Source organism: Poecilia mexicana, unplaced genomic scaffold, assembly GCF_051168715.1.
Source record: "Poecilia mexicana isolate PSO_F unplaced genomic scaffold, ASM5116871v1 scaffold_5, whole genome shotgun sequence".
NCBI lineage: Eukaryota > Metazoa > Chordata > Actinopteri > Cyprinodontiformes > Poeciliidae > Poecilia > Poecilia mexicana.
In genome coordinates, this window is record NW_028263374.1 from 32,310,214 (window position 1) to 32,330,950 (window position 20,737).

General features: G+C 40.0%; 1 protein-coding gene across 3 annotated transcripts in view; it reads right to left on the reverse strand.

Moving 5' to 3' along the window:
- Positions 1-445: 445 nt before the first annotated feature.
- gxylt2 (glucoside xylosyltransferase 2) overlaps positions 446-20,737 on the reverse strand; it is a 32,835-nt gene continuing 12,543 nt past the window's right edge. Inside the window, exons 4-7 of one of the 3 annotated variants that reach the window (XM_014978586.2) lie at positions 16,776-17,027; positions 16,403-16,526; positions 15,040-15,212; positions 446-2,588 (exon numbers count right to left, since the gene is read on the reverse strand). In XM_014978586.2, coding sequence (XP_014834072.2) covers positions 2,412-2,588; positions 15,040-15,212; positions 16,403-16,526; positions 16,776-17,027 — 726 coding nt within the window. In that variant the 3' untranslated portion in view covers positions 446-2,411. Of the gene's footprint in view, positions 2,589-5,782; positions 7,785-15,039; positions 15,213-16,402; positions 16,527-16,775; positions 17,028-20,737 lie in introns of those variants that run through there. The other 2 variants (XM_088005930.1, XM_014978587.2) reach the window with 2 other exon arrangements.

The window sequence follows — 20,737 nt, forward strand, 5'->3', positions numbered from 1 at the left end:
ATAATATGAAAAATAAATAAATAAAAAATTGGGTTAATGAAAAAGGGAAATTGAAAAGTGGTTAAATGAAAAATAGATTAAAGAAAAATGGGTAAATGGATAAAGGGATAAATGAAAAACGGGTAAACAAAAAAGGGAAAAATTAAAATTGGGCAAATAAAATGGGAACATAAAAATGGTTAAATTAATCTGGGAATAAATAAATGTATAAAAGAACAAATAAAAATGGGAATAAAATGACAATTATTTAACTCATTTTTTATTTATTTCACTCATTTTTTTATTTATTTCACTCATTTTTTTCATTTATTGATTTATTTTACTCATTTGTTTATTTAATTAATTTTGGCTGAAATGACTCTCCATACAGGGACAACTTTTTATCTCTCAGGACAAACAAGTTTTTTAATTTAATATAGTGTAAGAATAATTGGACTAAAGCAGCTTCAAAACATTATATTGTTTTATTTAGAAACATGTGGACAATATTTTAAGTTTGTAAGTTGAAATATGTGATACAATTACACCATTATAACTCATAAAAAAACAACTCAGGCACACAACAAACCTTCAAGCAGAGACACTTTTTCAAACACACGTACACTTCCAAATCTTCTGATAGGAAACATGGTACACAATAATATTTTTATGGCACATTCACAACCATACTAAGTCCATACAAAAACCTTCCACATTTGGTTTGATTTAAGTCAAGCAAAGTTGCTTAAAATGTGTACATTCACTTAAAAAGAATAATAATAAAAACCTGTTTTAATGTCACAAAGTATAGTTTAAGGATCTAATATTTAATTTACTGTGTTGTACTTAATACAACATAATTGCATAATTGGCATAATTGCAGAACAGACGCCAAATTATTGGATTGTTCTCATTTACATGCCTATGATTCAAAATCCTGCTAAAAGGTTAGTATTTCTGAAAGTTACTCGTTTGTTTTTAAATATTGCCTGAAAAGTGAGAAAAAATATCAATTTGGAAAATGCATAACAAAAAAAATATGCCTAAAAATATTCTTCTGCGTTTTTGATGAGGTGCGACCTTCATTATTTATTTTTTTTACCCATGGGAATTTATGTGATACATTCTTATTTTTGTAGAACCACAGGATGAAAAAAGGCAAAAATATTCTGTTGCATCATTGATCAGCATTGTGCCTTTGCTTAAATAGTCATGCTCCTTGAACTGCACATATTTTGTCAAATTACAACCACAATGCGGCCTGATATGATTTTTTTATGACAGACCAACACAAAACAGTGCATATTTGAAGTGAAATAAAAGAACTGAGGTAATAATAGATAATCAGTTTTCTACTTTTTTATCCAGTGCAAAAATGTTTAATTTTTCAACATTTAATTTGAATTGCAAGGTAAAAGGAATATACAGTAGAGCTTTGCATATTAATTTTTAAAAATGCTATATTTTTATATAGCATTTTTTATTATCCGTACGTCCATCCGTACGTCTTCTTCCGCTTACCCGGGGTCGGGTCGCGGGGGTAGCAGCTTAAGAAGGGAGGCCCAAACTTCCCTCTCCCCAGCCACTTGTTCCAGCTCCTCCGGAGGAACCCCGAGGAGTTCCCAGGCCAGCCGAGAAACATAGTCCCTCCAGCGTGTCCTGGGTCTTCCCCGGGGCCTCCTCCCGGTGGGACGTGCCCGGAACACCTCATCAGGGAGGTGTCCAGGAGGCATCCTGATCAGATGCCCGTGCCACCTCAACTGGCTCCTCTCGATGTAAAGGAGCAGTGGCTCTACTCTGAGTCCCTCCCGGATGACTAAGTTTCTCACCCTATCTTTAAGGGAGAGCCCAGCCACCCTACGGCGAAAACCCATTTTGGCTGCTTGTATCTGGGACCTCATCCTTTCGGTCATGACCCAAAGCTCATGACCATAGATGGGGGTAGGAACGTAGATGTCTGTGTTAAAAAAATAACACTGCTTATGTCAATTCAGCATTGTTTTTCTGTACTGTATCAGCTGATGCTAAACCTCATATATTGGTATCAGTATCGAAAGTGAAAAAAGTGAATCGGTGCATCAAGGAACGCTCTGCAGTGCAAGTGGAATGGGCAAAAATTTGGCTGGAGAAAGTATTAACTAGGGTGCTTAATCAAACTCCTTTGTGTTGGTCCATCCTAATAAAACACATTAAAGCTTGGCATTGCAAACGTAGCAAAATATAAAACACCAGTTAAAGGGGGTGGAAAAACTTTAGCAAGGCACTATCTGTTCATTCCACCAAATCATCGCAGTCCATCCATCGTCTTGTAAAGTAACCCATTCCAGGAGGTCCATAGTGTCCAGCACTACCAATCCACACAACCTCCAGTTTGCTTCAACATATCCCTTTGCTGCTCATAATCCACAGAAAGTACAGCTCTCCAACGTCAGTCACTTGTGTGGTCTGACATGGCGCACCACATTCGCCTCAAACACCGTCTTCATCGCATTTTCTATCTGCTTGAGGAAGACCTGGGGAATCCGACCACACAGAGTGTTGACAGTGTCCAAGAACTTGTTCTGGATGGGATAGAAGAGTGACTGGAACATGTTGTCCTCGAAGGGGAACTGTGGAGAAACAATCAGTCATCATCTGTTCTGGTCCACAGTTTGGTCACATCTCGTTTAGACTATTGTAATTCTCTACTTTTTGGTCTGCCACAGAAAACTCTGCATAAACTACAATTGGTTCAAAATTCAGCTGCTTGTATTATTACTCAGACCCCCTTAATTCATCACATCACACCTATTTTATGACAGCTCCATTGGCTTCCAATCACATATCGCATCAACTATAAAATACTTCTTCTAACTTTTAAAGTAGTTCACAACCTCACACCTTCATATCTCTCGGACCTCCTTCACATTGCCACACCCACCCATCTCCTCAGATCCTCTTCCTCTGTCCATCTCACCGTTCCCCCTGCTCGTCTTGTCACTATGGGAAGCAGAGCATTCAGCCGCTCTGCTCCTAAACTCTGGAACTCACTCCCACCTGATTTCCGTAACATTGAGTCTTTGCAATATTTTAAGTCCAAACTAAAAACCCATTTGTTTGAACTAGCATACAGCTTTTAATTACCTTTGTACTGTCTTATAAATCTTGTTTCTTTTATTACCAGTATGTATTTTATAACTTGTTTTATGTTAAGGTGACCTTGGGTGTCCAGAAAGGCCCGTATAAATGAAATGTATTATTATTATTATTTATTATTATCAGCATCCAACCCCAAAGTGCTTCTTCTCCTTTTTTTTTTTTTTAAAGAAAAAAAGGGAAGTCATCAAGGTTTGGATTTCCGGAAGCATATGGAATAATGGTCACACCAGAATCTCTCTCCCACCTTAATATCAAAAACCTCCATTTGTTAATCTGCTTGCTGCCTTGACAACGTAATTTATGAATGGGAGGAGAAGCACGTTAAGCCATAAAAAACTTTATAAAGATGCTCAGAGCTCAGGATAAAAATACGAAAAGGCCACAAAAAACTAAAAAGCATCCGAATGAAGCTAGCAACAACGTGGCTGGCCCAGGAGTTCAGAACACCGGAACAACCATGGACTCGGATGGAATATTTAAGGGTACCGATGATTTGAAGATGACCTTAAAGAGGGACAATGCAAAACCAAAACAAGCATTTGGGACATGAGATTAACGGTAAGCTGGATAGTATTGTCACTGATGTACAGGGCCTAGCTGAGCGGATTGACAAGACAGACGCCAGCGTGCATCAAGCGGACAACTGGGCGAAGGTGGCAACCGAGGCGCTGTGCTCCTGCATCGAGCAGCAGAGGATGCTCCAGTTCAAGCGCTTATTTAGAGTCCCACTTCAGAAGAAACCTGTATCTTTGGGGTCCCAGAAGGACAGGAGGTTAACTCTGTCATACAATTTATTGAGGCGCTTTTGAGAAGCCAGCTGCAACCTATGGCACAAAAAATTTTTCATAGAGCTATTGAAAAAAAAAATAGATAATGCCATTTGATATAAACATTTGTCAAAATGTTTATATCCAAAAGCTGATCGTGAGAACGTGAGATCCAATAGGTTGATCGTGGCATCATCCTGTCCCAAACATGGAACTGTGATGTTCATATGGTGCATCTTCTGTTTTGAGCCAATCCATTTCATGTTCCTCATTATCATTATGTTTTGCACCTCTCTGATTGTTTCCCTTCTTGGGCCTCACTGATTCACACTCACGCTACAATATTATCGAATGGATTATGCAAGTAGGTTTCCAGCACTCTTCATCTCACCCTCATTGTTGTGCCCTCGCTCTTGTTCCCTGGATGTGTCCCCTGGCTTTGCCCTGGTCGGATTGTTCCTAGTTGTCCATCTGGATCTCGACCCACGCCTGTATTACAGATTCCCCACCTACTCTATATCCTCCTATGGATAAATAATCTGTTCACTGCCTCTTCATGTATGACCGTAGCCCGTCTGACCCAGGATTTGGATATGGAATTGTACTTTTGTTGAACATGGAGAGGACCGAAGCAGATAGCAGGAGCGCCACCCTGCATCAACGCTCCTCCTCCCCGGGTTCTCACCCCTGAGCCCTCCATCAGTGGACCATCTGCTCCCTTCTTCCCCTCGGCCGATCTGTACAGTATCTGATAGGCAGGCCAGGTTAGTGTATATTCCACACACTAAGATTCCTTTAGTGTTTCTCAGATCTCAGATCATCGAGCTCTCTTCTCCGCCCCCCGCAGTGCTGCAGCTGCTTCTTAGTGTGGTCTATTATCGTTTGTATTGTGGTGTCATGAATTTAATGAACCCAGTTTGGTCTTCATGAATCTGTCAAGTAATGCTCCATTCCCCTTGAGACTATTGATGTAAAAAGTTTAGAATCAACATTCAGAATTGAGATTATGTAATATGATTCAATGTATTCAATGTTTTTCCCTTCTTTAGGGAGGACACATATTACAGCCTCTCTCCAAGATGGTGGCTTCTCTGCCCTACTCCAGAGTCCAGGGGAAAGCTCCTCCCTGAACATGTTGCACCACTCTTTTGGAAACCCATTGCTATGTGGGCACTTATTAGTTTTCAAATAGCAACGTTGGAGACAATGTGGCTGGCCATCAGAACAACAATTACTCTCTTATTTTGGTCCTGTCCAAAGTAGCACCTTTCTACTACCTTTCTACTGGGATATGTCATCCCCACGAACCCCAGCATTCTCCTTTTGAGGCTAATATCTGGAAAGGTGCATTAAAAAGAATTCCTTTATCTATTTAAAATTCTATCAGTTGCAAGCAAAAAAACTGTAACGTGGTCTTGGTTAAAGAAACTCCCACCCCATTGGCAATTCATGGAAGAGATTCCTTCTATGGGAATGTGGCATATCTTCTATGCACTAAAGGACAGTCTTTCAACAAACATTGGCCTAAATGGTTTACATATAAGAGCAACGGAAGCATAAGACCTAACATTATGTAATATTGTTTTTCTCCCACTAAACTACAAATCAGTGATCCAAGTTCTGTGTGCGTTGTATGTTTTACTGTAATAATGAAAAAGGTTAAATAAAGAGTATTTTAAAAAAAGAATTCATCACAGTCTGTAAACGCATTTACTAATTCTGTCAGCAGGGATGGGGCATGGTTTGTGTATTAATCATAAATTACGTCCCGCCTCGTGTTTAAGAGGCTTATCTTTGCTGCCAGTGAAACAGCCGTCTGAAATTAAAAAACTGACCCAAATTGTTTAATGTGAGCTCAAGAGAATTAACATCACACAGTCAACAGCCAGCCAGAGAGATCTTTTCAATGAGCCCTTTATTGTAAGCTAAAGAAGCAGTCCCACTCTTTTCAGCCAACTGTTGTGAAGTGTGAGTTGTTTTTCTATCAGTTTTTGCATAACAAAAAGATAATGATGTCCAACCATATAGTACAATGGTTTACATGAGCTTTCATGTCACTTGGCATTTACCAGTCTCTTACAGCATTTGTCATGTTGAATGTAAAGATTAATGTAATTTTTGGGAGAGTCTTGGTGATTTCTGATCACTTCAATTTCAGAAATGGTCCCTGACTTCAAAACTTAAGCTGCTGCTTGTAATTCCAGTCCAGTGCGGCTGCAGAGTGTGGAGTCAGACTCCAGGTCAAAGCCCTGAGGATTTGATTAAGCACAAGTGGGTGAACCATTTATAGCCATGTTCATAACTTGAGTGCAAGCTACATGTATGTGCTACATGTGTGCAAAAGTTTCTACGTCTTACTACATCATCTTCTTTTTTTTTTTTTTTTTTTTTGCAGCCATGATTAACGTCAACATCTGATAAAATCACTCTTTGCGTGGGCTGGTTGATTCACTTCAAACCAGTAGAGGGAAACACGTCTAATTCATATTTTCTTTTTTGCAATATTTTAAAAATTTGTCCAAAATTCACATCATAATTGCATAGAAACATGGCTACTGATGCAGCATTTCCAAAGACCTTTTCAGCTTTCCAACCAGTCCAACATCATGAATGACTCACAACATTTTGAAAAAACATAAATATGGCATTTGATTTACAAGAATGCTCTAAAGTCAAGAGGCACATTGAAGATGATGTTACATCTGTTACAAGTTACATATAGGGGTGAATTTGTCTCAATATTATTCAATCAAACAAAAATATTGTAATGGAATATTAGATTTTGGAAAAAACGTTTCGTCTAAAAACTATTTTTTAAATTCAAATCACAAATTTTTGTCTCATGAAGAGAAAAAGTTGCATGCAAAACATTAACTTTTATTTGCACGTGACAGAAGTCTTTGGTTGCGATTCTTAAACTTTTGGTTTTAATGCTCCCTTTTTTGGTTGAACTCAGAGTTTTAATTGATGGAAACATGAACATCTTGGGTGGGGCATAAAGATGCGTTAGTGCTGACTAACCCACCTCTGAACTGTACCCTAAACAACCAATTGTAAGCCACAAGTAGTGGTGACATACTTCCATTTAAATTCCGGTTGCCTCTTTCTCCATATTGTTTTTAGCAATAGCTGTACTGTGATCAAGACACAAAATCTAGAATATCTGCAAGCTACTGGTACAACAACTAATTTTTGTTGTGTGTTGTTGTATCCATCCAGTAATTAGCAGGTACAATCCAGTGATAAGTTATTATTACTTTCCTGTTGATATCAAGGCAACAAAGGACCATGGCTATTGTAGTGGAAAATTTTAAGGAAAATTTTATTGTTTTACTCATATGTTTATGAGTAAAACAATGCATAAAAGTTTCATGATTCTTGTGAGACACACACCTGCTCTAAAGGGAGTCTAGGGAGTCTTCCAGAGCAGTTCCTCTGTTCTTGGTAGTACAATAAATCTATGGAGTCGTTATCTTTCCTGGAATGTTATGATGTACATAGTTTCTGGATTGTTTCTGATAAAACTGTAAGTTTTGTTTGCTCGGGGTTCTTTCTCCTGACTGCGATCAGTGAGCAGAGACTTCGAACGCTGTAGAGCCTTCGAATAAATACTGATTAAGAATATATTCTTTCTCTGGTTCCTTGGGTTTTTGAAACAGTCTATCCTCACTCCTTGTTCAATGAAAATTTCCACAACACTATCTGCAGGAAAAACTTAGCCACTAAAGCTAAAAGTCACATACCATTTCAAACTAGAGGATATTATTTTATATGTCAAAGTAAAGCAAAACAAGATAATGACAGGAGAGGAAAAATGTTAAGTTCTTAGCAGTATTAGCTCAGCCGATGTCTCCCTTCAGGAAGCCACAAAAGCCAAACAGAACTCCAGTCCAGCTCCAGCTACAATGAAGATGAAAAGAGAGAAAACAGTATGCAGTGAAAATAGTCTCAAAATATCTGTACATGCGTAAAAAGATTTGTGCGTATGTAAAAAGATTTGTGTGTGTCTAAAAGTATCTGTGCGTGTGTAATACTGGATTTGTAAACCTTAAAAATAAAATAAACCTTCTCCTACGCCTATACATGTTGAAAAAGTACACACAAATCACCTGGTACACACACACAAAACTGCATTTACACACAGATCCGGTTATGAGTGCACAACTATTTTTGAGACTCATTTCACGCTTCGGGGAAGCTCCCAGATTTGTTGTGTAGATGATGCGTTTACATGCTAGTAAAAGCTGGGACATCTGAGTTTTGCTCTGACGTTTGCTTGTGCCGAAGTGGCAAATACGTTAGTTCGGTGAAAAACGGTATAAATCAGCACTTCTTTATAATATCCTAAAATTATTTATAGACATATTGTGCATTTTTGAGCGGCACAGAAGACTAAGTGGTCTGAAAAAGGACCACTGGGTGGCGGAATGGTTCGCTGGCCGGAAAAATAGCCAGGCAAACCCAGAAGCAAGACGGAGCGTCCCGGTGGTCTGTCCTCTGAAGTAAGTAGGAGCTAAACCTGCAGGCTTTGCCCTCCGATTATAATGAGACATGGAGTAATTATAAATGATTTCAGATTACGTTTTATATATGTGGTATTTTGATACTCTGCCCTCCTCATATGTTTCTGTTAGCGGGAGCTAAAGTTTATGTCAGCTACGCTACGTTAGCTGTTGGGAGCTGAGTCCTTGTATTTTTATTGTCTCACTCTTCACAGTTTGATAGTCTGTCTTCAGTCTTAACTTTAACCCAGGTTGATCACGTTTTATGATGCCGAAGTCGGCAAGCATCTTCAGGAGATTATGGCAGTTATAGATGTTGGTCACTATCACTGAAACTGTATTTTGTTGCTTCAGCAGCTTTAACATACTTAAAGATTTAGTCTAATGTTCACACATAGGACTGTTAGAATAATCAATAAGTCATTTCCATTGGCCTGATTTATCGTTTCTCTTTTTTTTCTCTCTTTCTACCAAAAACTGGATAATAAAAGTCTTCAGTTTGGTACTTTGGTCTCGACTAGCCCTTATTTTGAAAAGCAATTTTGTTTAAAAAGACTTCAAAATTCATTAGTTGTTTTATTTATTCTGTATATTAAAATGTCTTCAGTTCCAGTGTTAAATGTTCATTAGAATTTAAAGTTAAATGACCTTTGAGAATGTGTTCTTGAATTATTATTTTGTCATTACCATAACATTACTTAAAAATTGGTCTCAAAAGTACTATATTATCGTTTGTTGAGAACTTCTGGAACAATTTATCAGACAGTAACATTTTTCATGGTGACAGACCTATTCACGCATCCTCCAGAATCTTCAGATTAAACCGTCTTTGTGTCTGGATCTCTAAAATCCACAGAGACCCCATTTCATCGGCCCTTAAACAAATATAGGTATATACCTCATCTGAAAATTAGGACAAACCTGCTGTTCCTGTTTGTCTTCATTTCAAGTTGATTAATGTAGATGGTAAAATATATTCAGATGGTTTAGATTTTCACAAGCAGTAAATTTCTTTCTCAATCGATATTTTGACACAATTGAGAGCTAATAAACACATAGTTAAGAAAATAAATATTTTATGCATTTATTTAAAGCACCACTGCAAAAATAGCCTCCACAGAAAAACATTTAATGTAAAACATTTGATTAAAATCAAAAGAAAAATTTCTACATCCATTGTGATGATTCAAGTAATTTTCAGGTTCAGTAATGTTCTGTCACAGTCAGGTCTGTCGGTGCATCAGCTGTTCAGGAAAATCAACATATTTTTTTCTAACACTAACTGTCTATCTGTACTTTTCTCTGCATCTTCAGACAATCTGCAGCAGCTGAGATTCTGGGAGGTTCAACACCAAAACCTGAAGCTTCAAACTGAGCCGTCGACTGAACCAAGACGCCTTTCAAACAACTACAGTAGTAAACCTGCTCTGTTGGTAGATGTTATGGTGTCTTTTACTGCCATAATTTTAGTTTATGTTTTATTTTGTATTATGCACATTTTTTGTTATGACTCTTATTTTGAAAAGCCAAAGTAGGAAGTGCAATCCAGAATGTTTGCTGGGGCACCAGAAAAAGAAGCACATGGTAAGAAGGCACATTAGTAGTTGTTCCAAGTAATTTAAGTTTAAGAATTTTTTATTTTTTATTTTCTGCTCTCATTTCTACCTTAAAAGAAATGGTCAGCCAGCGAGGTATGTCATATGTCATGTATCATTTTTTTATGTCGTTGTATTCGTGACACTTTATGTTTATGTTGTATTTTTAGTTCGACGGTGGTGTTGTGTCAGTGCCAACAAAAGTTAAGTATTATAAGAAGACTTGCATTAAAGTTGACTTAACACCAGCAGTAACGAACTCTTTATTGACGCCAAGAAGAGAGGGAATGATAGTGTTTCTTTAATCTATACAGACTGACCTTGGTCTTCTTTGAATACACAGCTTTATGCTGTTTTCTTTTGTTAATTGATTATAGTCAATACTTGAACATCCATGTAAGTTTTAAGACATTTCATTGTTAACTTTAAGTAGATGTGAAACCACCCATGTTAATCTGAATGTATTTTGTTAAAGATTAAACAGATTTGTTGCATTCTTAAATATTTAATATGTCCTTTGTGTGCAGTGAAATTAACATTAAAGTTAATTTAGGAAACACTTATCTTCTTCTTTCTACAGTATAAATTGAATGATGCCTCTATTAAAATCATATATTTGTGACTTTCTGTCATAAAGCAGTGGTCAAACTATGGCTAAATGTTTGTAATTTACTTTCAACAAATGGAAACCAAAATGGTTTTAAAGTAAAGACACTATGTAAACTCCTCATCTACCTCAACACAGGTAAAGTTTCCACTGTATGCAAGTGAATGTGATTACGATTGAATGAAAATTGTACAAATGAGCTTTAACTCCAGTTCATAAGGATCAGTGTCCTCCAACCTTTAGATGTCTCTTCTTTAATACACCTGAGTCAAATCCTGAGGTCAGAGGTCATTAGCACGACTCTGGAGAACTTGACTGTCCTAAGCAGCCATTTAATTCAGGTGTGTTGGACCAGGACGTATCTAAATGTTGCAGGACACCAGACATCGATGCCTGGATCTGAGGATCCTGTTAGAGGATCAGTGTGTTCCTGCAGCAGCTCCATCGGATCAGAAGGTAGATGAGATCTGAAAGATCCTGATCCTCCAGAAAGTGAAATGACACCAGACCCACTCCATCAGTCACCTGTTTTGTCCTGTGTAGAGATAAATATAAAATGTTATTTATACACATAGAAAGTCAATAAACTAGAATTGAAAGGCAATTTATTTCACTTAATTATATTCACTTAGTGAATAAAGTAAAAGGCAAATCAGAATATCTCACAAACTATAGATACAAATATCAGTCAGCAACTTGACTTAGAAATTTGACTGGAACCTTTTGGGCCAAACAGATACTGTAAGAACCACACAGAGATCATTTTTATGGATTAAAGACTCAAACTGCAAAATGAGACAATAAAAATACAAGGACTCAGCTCCCAACAGCTAACGTAGCATAGCTGACATAAACTTTAGCTCCCGCTAACACAGGGGTGTCAAACTCCAGTCCTCAAGGGCCACTGTCCTGCAGTTTTTAGATGTACCAGAGGTACAAAACACTGGAATGAAATGGCTTAATTACCTCCTCCTTGTGTAGGTAAGTTCACCAGAGTCCTGCTAATGACATAATTATTCTATTCAGGTGTGGTGCAGCAGAGGCACATCTAAAAGTTGCAGGACACCGGCCCTCGAGGACTGGAGTTTGACACCTGTGCGCTAACAGAAACATATGAGGAGGGCAGAGTATCAAAATACCACACATATAAAACGTAATCTGAAATTATTTATAATTACTCCATGTCTCATTATAATCGGAGGGCAAAGCCTGCAGGTTTAGCTCCTACTTACTTCAGAGGACAGACCACCGGGACGCTCCGTCTTGCTTCTGGGTTTGCCTGGCTATTTTTCCAGCCAGCGAACCATTCCGTCACCCAGTGGTTGCTTTTCAGACCACTTAGTCTCCTGTACTGCTCAAAAATGCACAATATGTCTATAAATAATTTTAGGATATCATAAGGAAGTGCTGAGATATAACGTTTTCCACCGAACTAACGTATTTGCCACTTCGGCACAAGCAAACGTCAGAGGATAAAAACACTAGACTCAGAGCAAAACTCAGATGACCCAGCTTTTACTAGCATGTAAATGCATCATCTACACACAAATCTGGGAGCTTCCTCCAAAGTGTGAAATGAGTCTCAAAAATAGTTGGGCATTCGTAACCGGATCTCTGTGTAAATGCAGTTTTGTGTGTGTGTACCAGGTGATTTGTGTGTACTTTTTCAACATGTATAGGCGTAGGAGAAGATTTGTTTTATTTTTAAGGTTTACAAATCACTGGATTTGTAAACATTACACACGCACAGATATTTTTACACACACACACAAATCTTTTTACATACGCACAAATATTTTTACACACGCACAAATCCTTTTACGCACGCACAAATCATTTTACACATGCAAAAATCTTTTTACACACACACAGATATTTTGAGACTATTTTCACTCCATAAAACAAAGCTAAAATAACATGAAATAAAGGAAATTTGATAATTTGGTTCTAATGTGTTCCAGATGCAAAAAAAAGTTCAGATATAGACCTGTTTCAGACTTCTTCCAGGAAGTTGGTGTTAATTATTGTATTTTTCTTGCAAAAAATGTTATCAACACATATTCATGCTCATTTATATTTGTCTTGTCAAAACCAACTTTGCCACAGCATCTTAACCAATTATCATATTTCTGTCCCTGAATAATGAACTTAGGAAACTGGCAAGAATCAAATATGTTTAATGTGATGCTTGTCTGATTAGCAGCTGTCCCTACTGATAGTCCTGTAGCAACAAAGCTTAATGGATCCAACAAACTACAAAAGAACACTAATTTAATCTCATAGCATAACACAGCAAAAGCCATTCAAAATAATACAATTCAAAATATAACTAAATACAAGATACATACACTAACACTGAAGCAAAGCTTCAGTGTTAGAGTGCATGTATGGATATCAGTTTGGGTATCAGTTATGAGGTGGGAGGGAGTAAGAGTTTTTCACTTTAATCAGCGCTAACCAATAGGGACACGTCTTACATTGTTCGTCTTTAGGCCCCACCCACGATGTCCATGTTTCTAACAATCAAAACTCTGAGTTCAACCAAAAAAAGGGAGCATCAAAACCAAAAGTTTGAGAATTGCATCCAAAGATTTCTGACATGCACACATAAAAGTTTATATTTTGCAAATAACTTTTTCTCTTCATGAGACAAAATTAAAAAAGGTTTTTAGACATTTTTTTTTCTTTTAAAACAAAATATTCCATTACAATACAAAAAAATTCATTACAGTTCAAAAATTGGACCACAACTTATTTTTTAAATTGAGATTAGTTTTTGTTTGATTCAATAATATTGAGACAAATTTTTGTCCAAAAATATAAATATACAGGTGCTGGTCATAAAATTAGAATATTGTGATAAAGTTCATTATTTTCCATAATGTCATGATAAAAATTAAATTGTCATATATTTTAGATTCATTGCACACCAACTGAAATATTTCAGGTCTTTTATTGTTTTAATTTTGATGATTTTGGCAAACAGCTCATGAAAACCCAAAATCCCTGTCTCAAAAAATTAGAATATTATGAAAAGGTTCTCTGAACGAGCAATAAAAATAATCATCTGAATCAACAAAGTAACTCTAAACACCTGAAAAAGATTCCTGAGGCCTTTAAAAACTCCCAGCCTGGTTCATTACTCAAAACCGCAATCATGGGTCAGATTGCTGACCTGACTGCTGTCCAGAAGGCCATCACTGACATCCTCAAGCAAGAGGGTGAGAAACGGAAAGAAATTTCTGAACGAATCGGCTGTTTGCAGAGTGTTATATCAAGGCACCTCAGTGGGAAGTCAGTAGGAAGGAAAAAGTGTGGGAGAAAACGCTGCACAACGAGAAGAGGTGACCGGACCCTGAGGAAGATTGTGGAGAAGGGCCGATTCCAGACCAAATTAAATTTTCATCTCCATAAAACTTTTCAGCAGATGGAAGCATGAAGTGCTCCAAAATCTTCTGATAGCTGCTGCATTGATCCTGCCCTTGATAAAACCCAGTGGACCAACACCAGCAGCTGACATGGCACCCAGACCATCACTGACTGCGGGTACTTGACACTGGACTTCTGGCATTTTGGCATTTCCTTCTCCCCAGTCTTCCTCCAGAGTCTGGCACTTTGATTTCCAAATGACATGCAAAGTTTGCTTTCATCCGAAAAAAGTACTTTGGACCACTGAACAACAGTGGTCCAAAGTGCTGCTTCTCTGTAGCCCAGGTCAGGCGCTTCTGCCGCTGTTTCTGGTTCAAAAGTGGCTTGACCTTTGACCTGGGGAATGCGGCACCTGTAGCCCATTTCCTGCACAAGCCTGTGCACAGTGGCTCTGGATGTTTCTACTCCAGACTCAGTCCACTGCTTCCCCCAAGGTCTGGAATCGGCCCTTCTCCACAATCTTCCTCAGGGTCCGGTCACCTCTTCTCGTTGTGCAGCGTTTTCTGCCACACTTTTTCCTTCCTACTGACTTCCCACTGAGGTGCCTTGATATAACACTCTGCAAACAGCCGATTCGTTCAGAAATTTCTTTCTGTTTCTCACCCTCTTGCTTGAGGATGTCAGTGATGGCCTTCTGGACAGCAGTCAGGTCAGCAGTCTGACCCATCATTGCGGTTTTGAGTAATGAACCAGGCTGGGAGTTTTTAAAGGCCTCAGGAATCTTTTTCAGGTGTTTAGAGTTACTTTGTTGATTCATATGATTATTTTTATTGCTCGTTCAGAGAACCTTTTCATAATATTCTAATTTTTTGAGACAGGGATTTTGGGTTTTCATGAGCTGTTTGCCAAAATCATCAAAATTAAAACAATAAAAGACCTGAAATATTTCAGTTGGTGTGCAATGAATCTAAAATATATGACAATTTAATTTTTATCATGACATTATGGAAAATAATGAACTTTATCACAATATTCTAATTTTATGACCAGCACCTGTATATATTTTTTCCCCCTGTACTTACATTATGTATTGCATCATAGACTACTTTAAACGCAGGCTGCTTGTCATCATGATATACTCCACGGTTGCCATGGAGAATAGACACGCCTTCCTGTTCAGCTCCTTTACAGTTACTCCCATACATGCAGTGGTCAGGTCTGTAGTTCCACTGGCAGGGAAAGATATAGAGATTCTCTGCAACAGAAGGAAAAAAAAAAGAAGAACATGTCATCACATGTTCAGATTTAAGACATTTACTAACGTCTAAACACCCCTGCTACAGAACCTGCTTTTTGTATTTTAAAACTATTTCCACCTTAATGTGACATAATTCTGTACAATTAAGCTAAAAAACAAACAAATCTAGTCAACTGAAAAAGCCTAACATAAAATTCAGTTGTAGATGTTTGCTTCTGTGGTAGTTTCCACTGTGCATATCAATGAATATTAAGGTATATTTGGTGTTTGAACTATTAAAGTGGGGCAGTTATGCGGTTTTGAAGGGGCTATCAAGGATTCCCAGAATTTTGTTATTTGCGTATGGCTGTGGGTTGTGTATTGTTTTTAAATTTATTTTAAAATGCAATTCATGTAAAAAAAATAAAAACACCAAACAAGGACATGTTTAAATAAAATTGTATAGAAATGGGGAAATTGAGAAATTGGGGCTAGCGTTGTCTGTAAAAGAAACCTTGGATCATAAAATTGATCAGTTTTATGTGTTTTGCATGGTGTCTATGCCCTGCCAGCCACACAAGGCAGGTAGAACAAAGTGTTTCCATCAAAGTAAAATGTTCTCCAGTTGCTGCAATCCATTGGCTCAAGAGTTGGTGAACAATAGGTAACAGATGCTGGGTAAGAATGCAGATGTTTGCAACCTCAAGATGTTTCTAAGGTTTTCTAAAAGAGATCCGATCCATCTGTCTGATTTAAAACCTTTGTGTAGAATTGCAGGGTGCAGTCTTTCACCAAAAAATAGCAAATTGAAATGCTTTTCTTTTTAGAATTAATCTAGAAATCGTCTTTCTTGTCTCAAATCTCAGTCTCTGAAAGTTGCTTCTGATTTCAGAGCAAAGAATTGGACTTTTGTCTATAGAAAAATGTAAAAGATTCATCTGAAGACATCGGAGCGGAGCTTTTTTTGGCTCTGTTGCTTGGCAGCCAGTGTACTGCTGCTGCATCTGAGAAGTTAATGCCCACATCTGACAGCTGCAGCAGAAACTCGGTCTGCAGCCACAGCCATGACAAGGATAGCTTTAAGACACTACAGGATTAGTGAGCAGAGCAGGGTATGGTTTTCAATCTTTAATATAGAACGTTTCAGAGTAGTTGTGGTTTCTTTATTCACATTAGATGTGATGAATAAAGTGAAACAAACACTGCACCTGGGTTATAGTGGAAGATAATATTGAGGAGGTCCTGGTCTCCCCATGTTATGTAGTTCTTGTACTTCTGGTGAAGCGGATGAAGAAGATCTTCCCACAACAGACCACCAGCAATCAGGCTACTCTGCAAGAGCAAGACGGGCAGGAGAAGGAAAGTCATCAAAGCAGCTGGACATTTGTATTCTCCTTTCCAAGTGCTGCCAGTAGAGATGCTAAGTTGAGCTCTGAGGCATGATGTTTGTGTGGTGAAATGGAAAGTCTTGTTCAGAGCCACTCTGAGCACTGAGGGGAGGGGGTAAGAAATTACAGGCCACTTTAGTGTGTTTATCACAGCATGGAGTGACGGGGGGGAGGGGCTGTGTTCGGTGCTCACCTTAAACAGTGTTCTGCGGATCCTAGTCAGGTTCATCAGCATCACGCCAGAGTTGACCCCTGTCACTCCATAGAAAGGGTGCCGGGCGAAGCGGCTGTACCAGCCGATCTTGGACACCTCGTGCTCTGGAGCCATGGCCGCCAGCTGTGACCCATTAAAGGACTTGAGGAACATCCAGATATCGTCCATAGGCCGCAGAAACAGAACATCGGTGTCCACGTAAAGCAACGAGTCCACATCTTTCAGGATTACCTGGAGGCAACAGTAGTACATAACACGAATGCAAACAATTAATCAATTTACCATTGTCAATTAATGGTTTATTAGATTAAAATTTGTTCCAATTGATTAACAAATGTCTAATTAACATCAGCTTAGAGATTCATTAAGTATTGTAGTTTGGCCACCAAAATAGAACCCTTACATCTTTATGTGTTTTCTCTATTAAAGAATAATGGCAGTCCTCACTGTGAAGACTGAGAAACAGCCAGCCAGCCAGCCAGTCAGCCTCCCTCTTATCTGGGATCTGGTCGCGGGGGTAGCAGCCTAAGAAGGGAGGCCCAGACTTCCCTCTCCCCAGCCACTTGTTCCAGCTCCTCCGGGGGAATCCCAAGGCGTTCCCAGGCCAGCCAAGAAACATAGTCCTTCCAGCGTGTCTTGGGTCTTCCCCGGGGCCTCCTCCCGGTGGGATGTGCCCGGAACACCTCACCAGGGAGGCATCCAGGAGGCATCCTGACCAGGGGCCTCATACATGAAAGAATCCGCAGTTTTCACAATAAAACAGGGCGTACAGAAAAATTTAGAAAAGTGCGACACACCAAAAAAATGGGATGCATAAAGCCGCGCGCACGCACGTGGCTGCGCATCTTTCCTTTATAAATCCTAATTTACAGGAAATAGAGCGCAGCTGCTGGTCCGCCTGTTGCCACACATAAATACATATGTAGATTAATATAAATACCACGTCCTTGTTTGTAGCAGTATGAGTATTTATAATAATGTATTTTATTTAAAAGGTGTTTTTAGGACACGTAAGGTCACCTCACAAAAATAAAAATAATACATTTTAAAGAAAAAAAATAAAATCCAATTAAAATGAACAAATAAAGAGATGGTGAAAATATATGTTTGAACAATAGGGTGTTCAGCCGGGATTTAAAGACAGACAGCGTGTCACAGAGTCTTTGAGTGGGGAATGTGGATGTTTATTCTAAATAGTAGAATCATGTGCATAAGTTGTACATTTGCAGAATAAAGATGCTTTCTATTCAGAAAGGCGCTTTCACAAAGCTGGCGGCTCGATGACTGCAGTTGCACCGGTACTGCACGGCTCCTTCTTTAAGTTTTGCTCAGAGCTCCAGGATGATCAGTCTGGATTAATATAAACACTAATAAACCATCATCAACAGAAGATAAATAACGTCTCTCATCAATTGCTCCCTCTAAATCCTTCCATTGGCAATGTTCTCCATCAGAGCCAAAACGCTCCACAATGCGGCACATTTTTGCGCAGCTACGTACATACGGGATTGTCTACACACCTTAATTATCTTAAAAATAATCAGACCTGTTTGGAGTTAATCTGCTGATCCAACCTTGGTTTTCTTTTTTTTTTTTTTTTCTTAGTGAGAATGAAATTACCCCATAGATGCATTTCATGCGCTTCGGCACACAGACCGACGCGTTACATCTTTACAAGACAAAAACTGAGGAAAACTACTATTCATATTTGAGTGAGGTTTTCACATCCTTTCATTTTTATTTCCTTTATTTTGTGTTTGTGTTATTTTATTGTCTGGGGATAAATGCGGTTCAGTTTCATCGTTTACTTTTAAGCAATACAAAAATAAAATCATGAAAAAAACATCGGGTTTGATGCTTCTTGGTCTAAAAAACACTGAATGTCGTCAGGTTTCAGTGTATTTAGATGAGTTTTGACGCTTTGTAGTTTGATGGCTGCCATACATTTTCACACCAGCGAAAAAGTGTGCGCATATTTACGTACACTTTGACACAAAGTTAATTTTTATACATACCGACTTGTGTGTAAAATATGGCGCCGCACATATTTTGTGCGCACGCAACGCTTTATGCATGAGGGCCCCAGATGCCCGAGCCACCTCCACTGGCTCCTCTCGACGTGAAGGAGCAGCGGCTCTACTCTGAGACCCTCCCGGATGACCAAGCTTCTCACCCTATCTCTAAGGGAGAGCCCAGCCACCCTGCTGAGAAAGCCCATTTCGGCGCCTTGTATCCGTGATCTCGTTCTTTCAGTCTTGACCCAAAGCTCATGACCATAGACGAGGGTGGGAACGTAGATCGACGGGTAAATTGAGAGCTTCACTGTTTGACTCTGCTCTCTCTTCACCACGATGGACCGGTACAGTGCCCGCAGAAGCTGCACCAATCCGCCTGTCGACATCCCGCTCCCTTCTTCCCTCATTCGTGAACAAGATCCCAAGATACTTAAACTCCTCCACATGAGGCAGGGCGTCCCCCCCTACCAGGGTAGAGTGCCTGGAGAAGGCACTCTACCCTGGCTCAAGATCATGGCCTCGGATTTGGAGGCACTGATCCCGGCTGCTTCACACTCGACTGCGAACCGCTCTAGCGAGAGCTGCAGATCACGACCTGATGAAGCCAATAGGACCACAACATCCGCAAAAAGCAGAGATGTGATCCTAAGGCCACCAAAACGAATCCCCTCAACATCTCGGCTGTGCCTAGAAATTCTGTCCATGAAAGTAATGAACAGAATCGGTGACAAAGGGCAGCCCTGGTGGAGTCCAACTCTCACTGGAAACAAGCCTGACTTACTGTCGGCAATGCGGACCAGACTCTGACACCGGTCATAAAGGGACCTGACAGCCCTCAAAGGGCCCGGTACCCCATACTCCCGGAGAACCCTCCACAGTGCTCCCCGAGGGACACTGTCCAACGCCTTCTCCAAGTCCACAAAACACATGTAGACTGGTTGGGCGAACTCCCATGCACCCTCCAGGACCTGCTGAGGGTGTAGAGCTGGTCCAGTGTTCCACGACCAGGACGAAAACCACATTGCTCTTCGTGAATCTGAGGTTCAACTATCCGACGGACCCTCCTCTCCAGAACCCCTGAATAGACCTTGCCAGGGAGGCTTAAGAGTGTGACCCCCTGTAATTGGAACACACTGTCCGGTCCCAATTTTTGAACAGGGGGACCACCACCCCAGTCTGCTAATCCAGAGGAACTGCCCCCGATGTCCATGCAATGTTGCAGAGCCGCGTCAACCAACACAACCCTACAGCATCCAGAGCCTTAAGACACTCCGGTCAGATCTCATCCTTCAACGGGTTCGAGGGTTGTCACCTCGACAGGCACCGACAACCTTGTGGCCGCAGCTCCGATAAGCCGCCTCGGCAATGGAGGCACGGAACATGGTCCACTCAGACTCAATGTCTCCAACTTCCCCTGGAAAGTGTTCGAAGTTCTGCCGAAGATGGGAGATGAAGCTCCGCCTCACAGGGGACTTGGCCAGATGTTCCCAGCAGACCCTCACAACACGTTTGGGCCTGCCAGGTCTGACCAGCATCCTCCCCCATCACCGGAGCCAACTCACCACCAGGTAGTGGTCAGTGGACAGCTCTGTACCTCTCTTCACCTGAGTGTCCAAGACATGCCGCCGCAGACCCGATGATACAATGACAAAGTCGATCATCGAACTGTGGCCTAGGGTGTCCTGGTGCCAAGTATGCCATGTTCAGGCATAAGGACACCCTTATGCCTGAACATGGCGTTTGCTATGGACAATCCATGACGAGCACAGAAGTCCAACAACAGAACACCACTCAAGTTCAGATCAGGGCGGCCGTTCCTCCCAACCACGCCCCTCCAGGTCTCACTGTCATTGCCCACGTGAGGGATGAAGTTCCCCAGCAGAACAACGGAGTCCCCAGGAGGGGCACTCTCCAGTACCCCCTCTA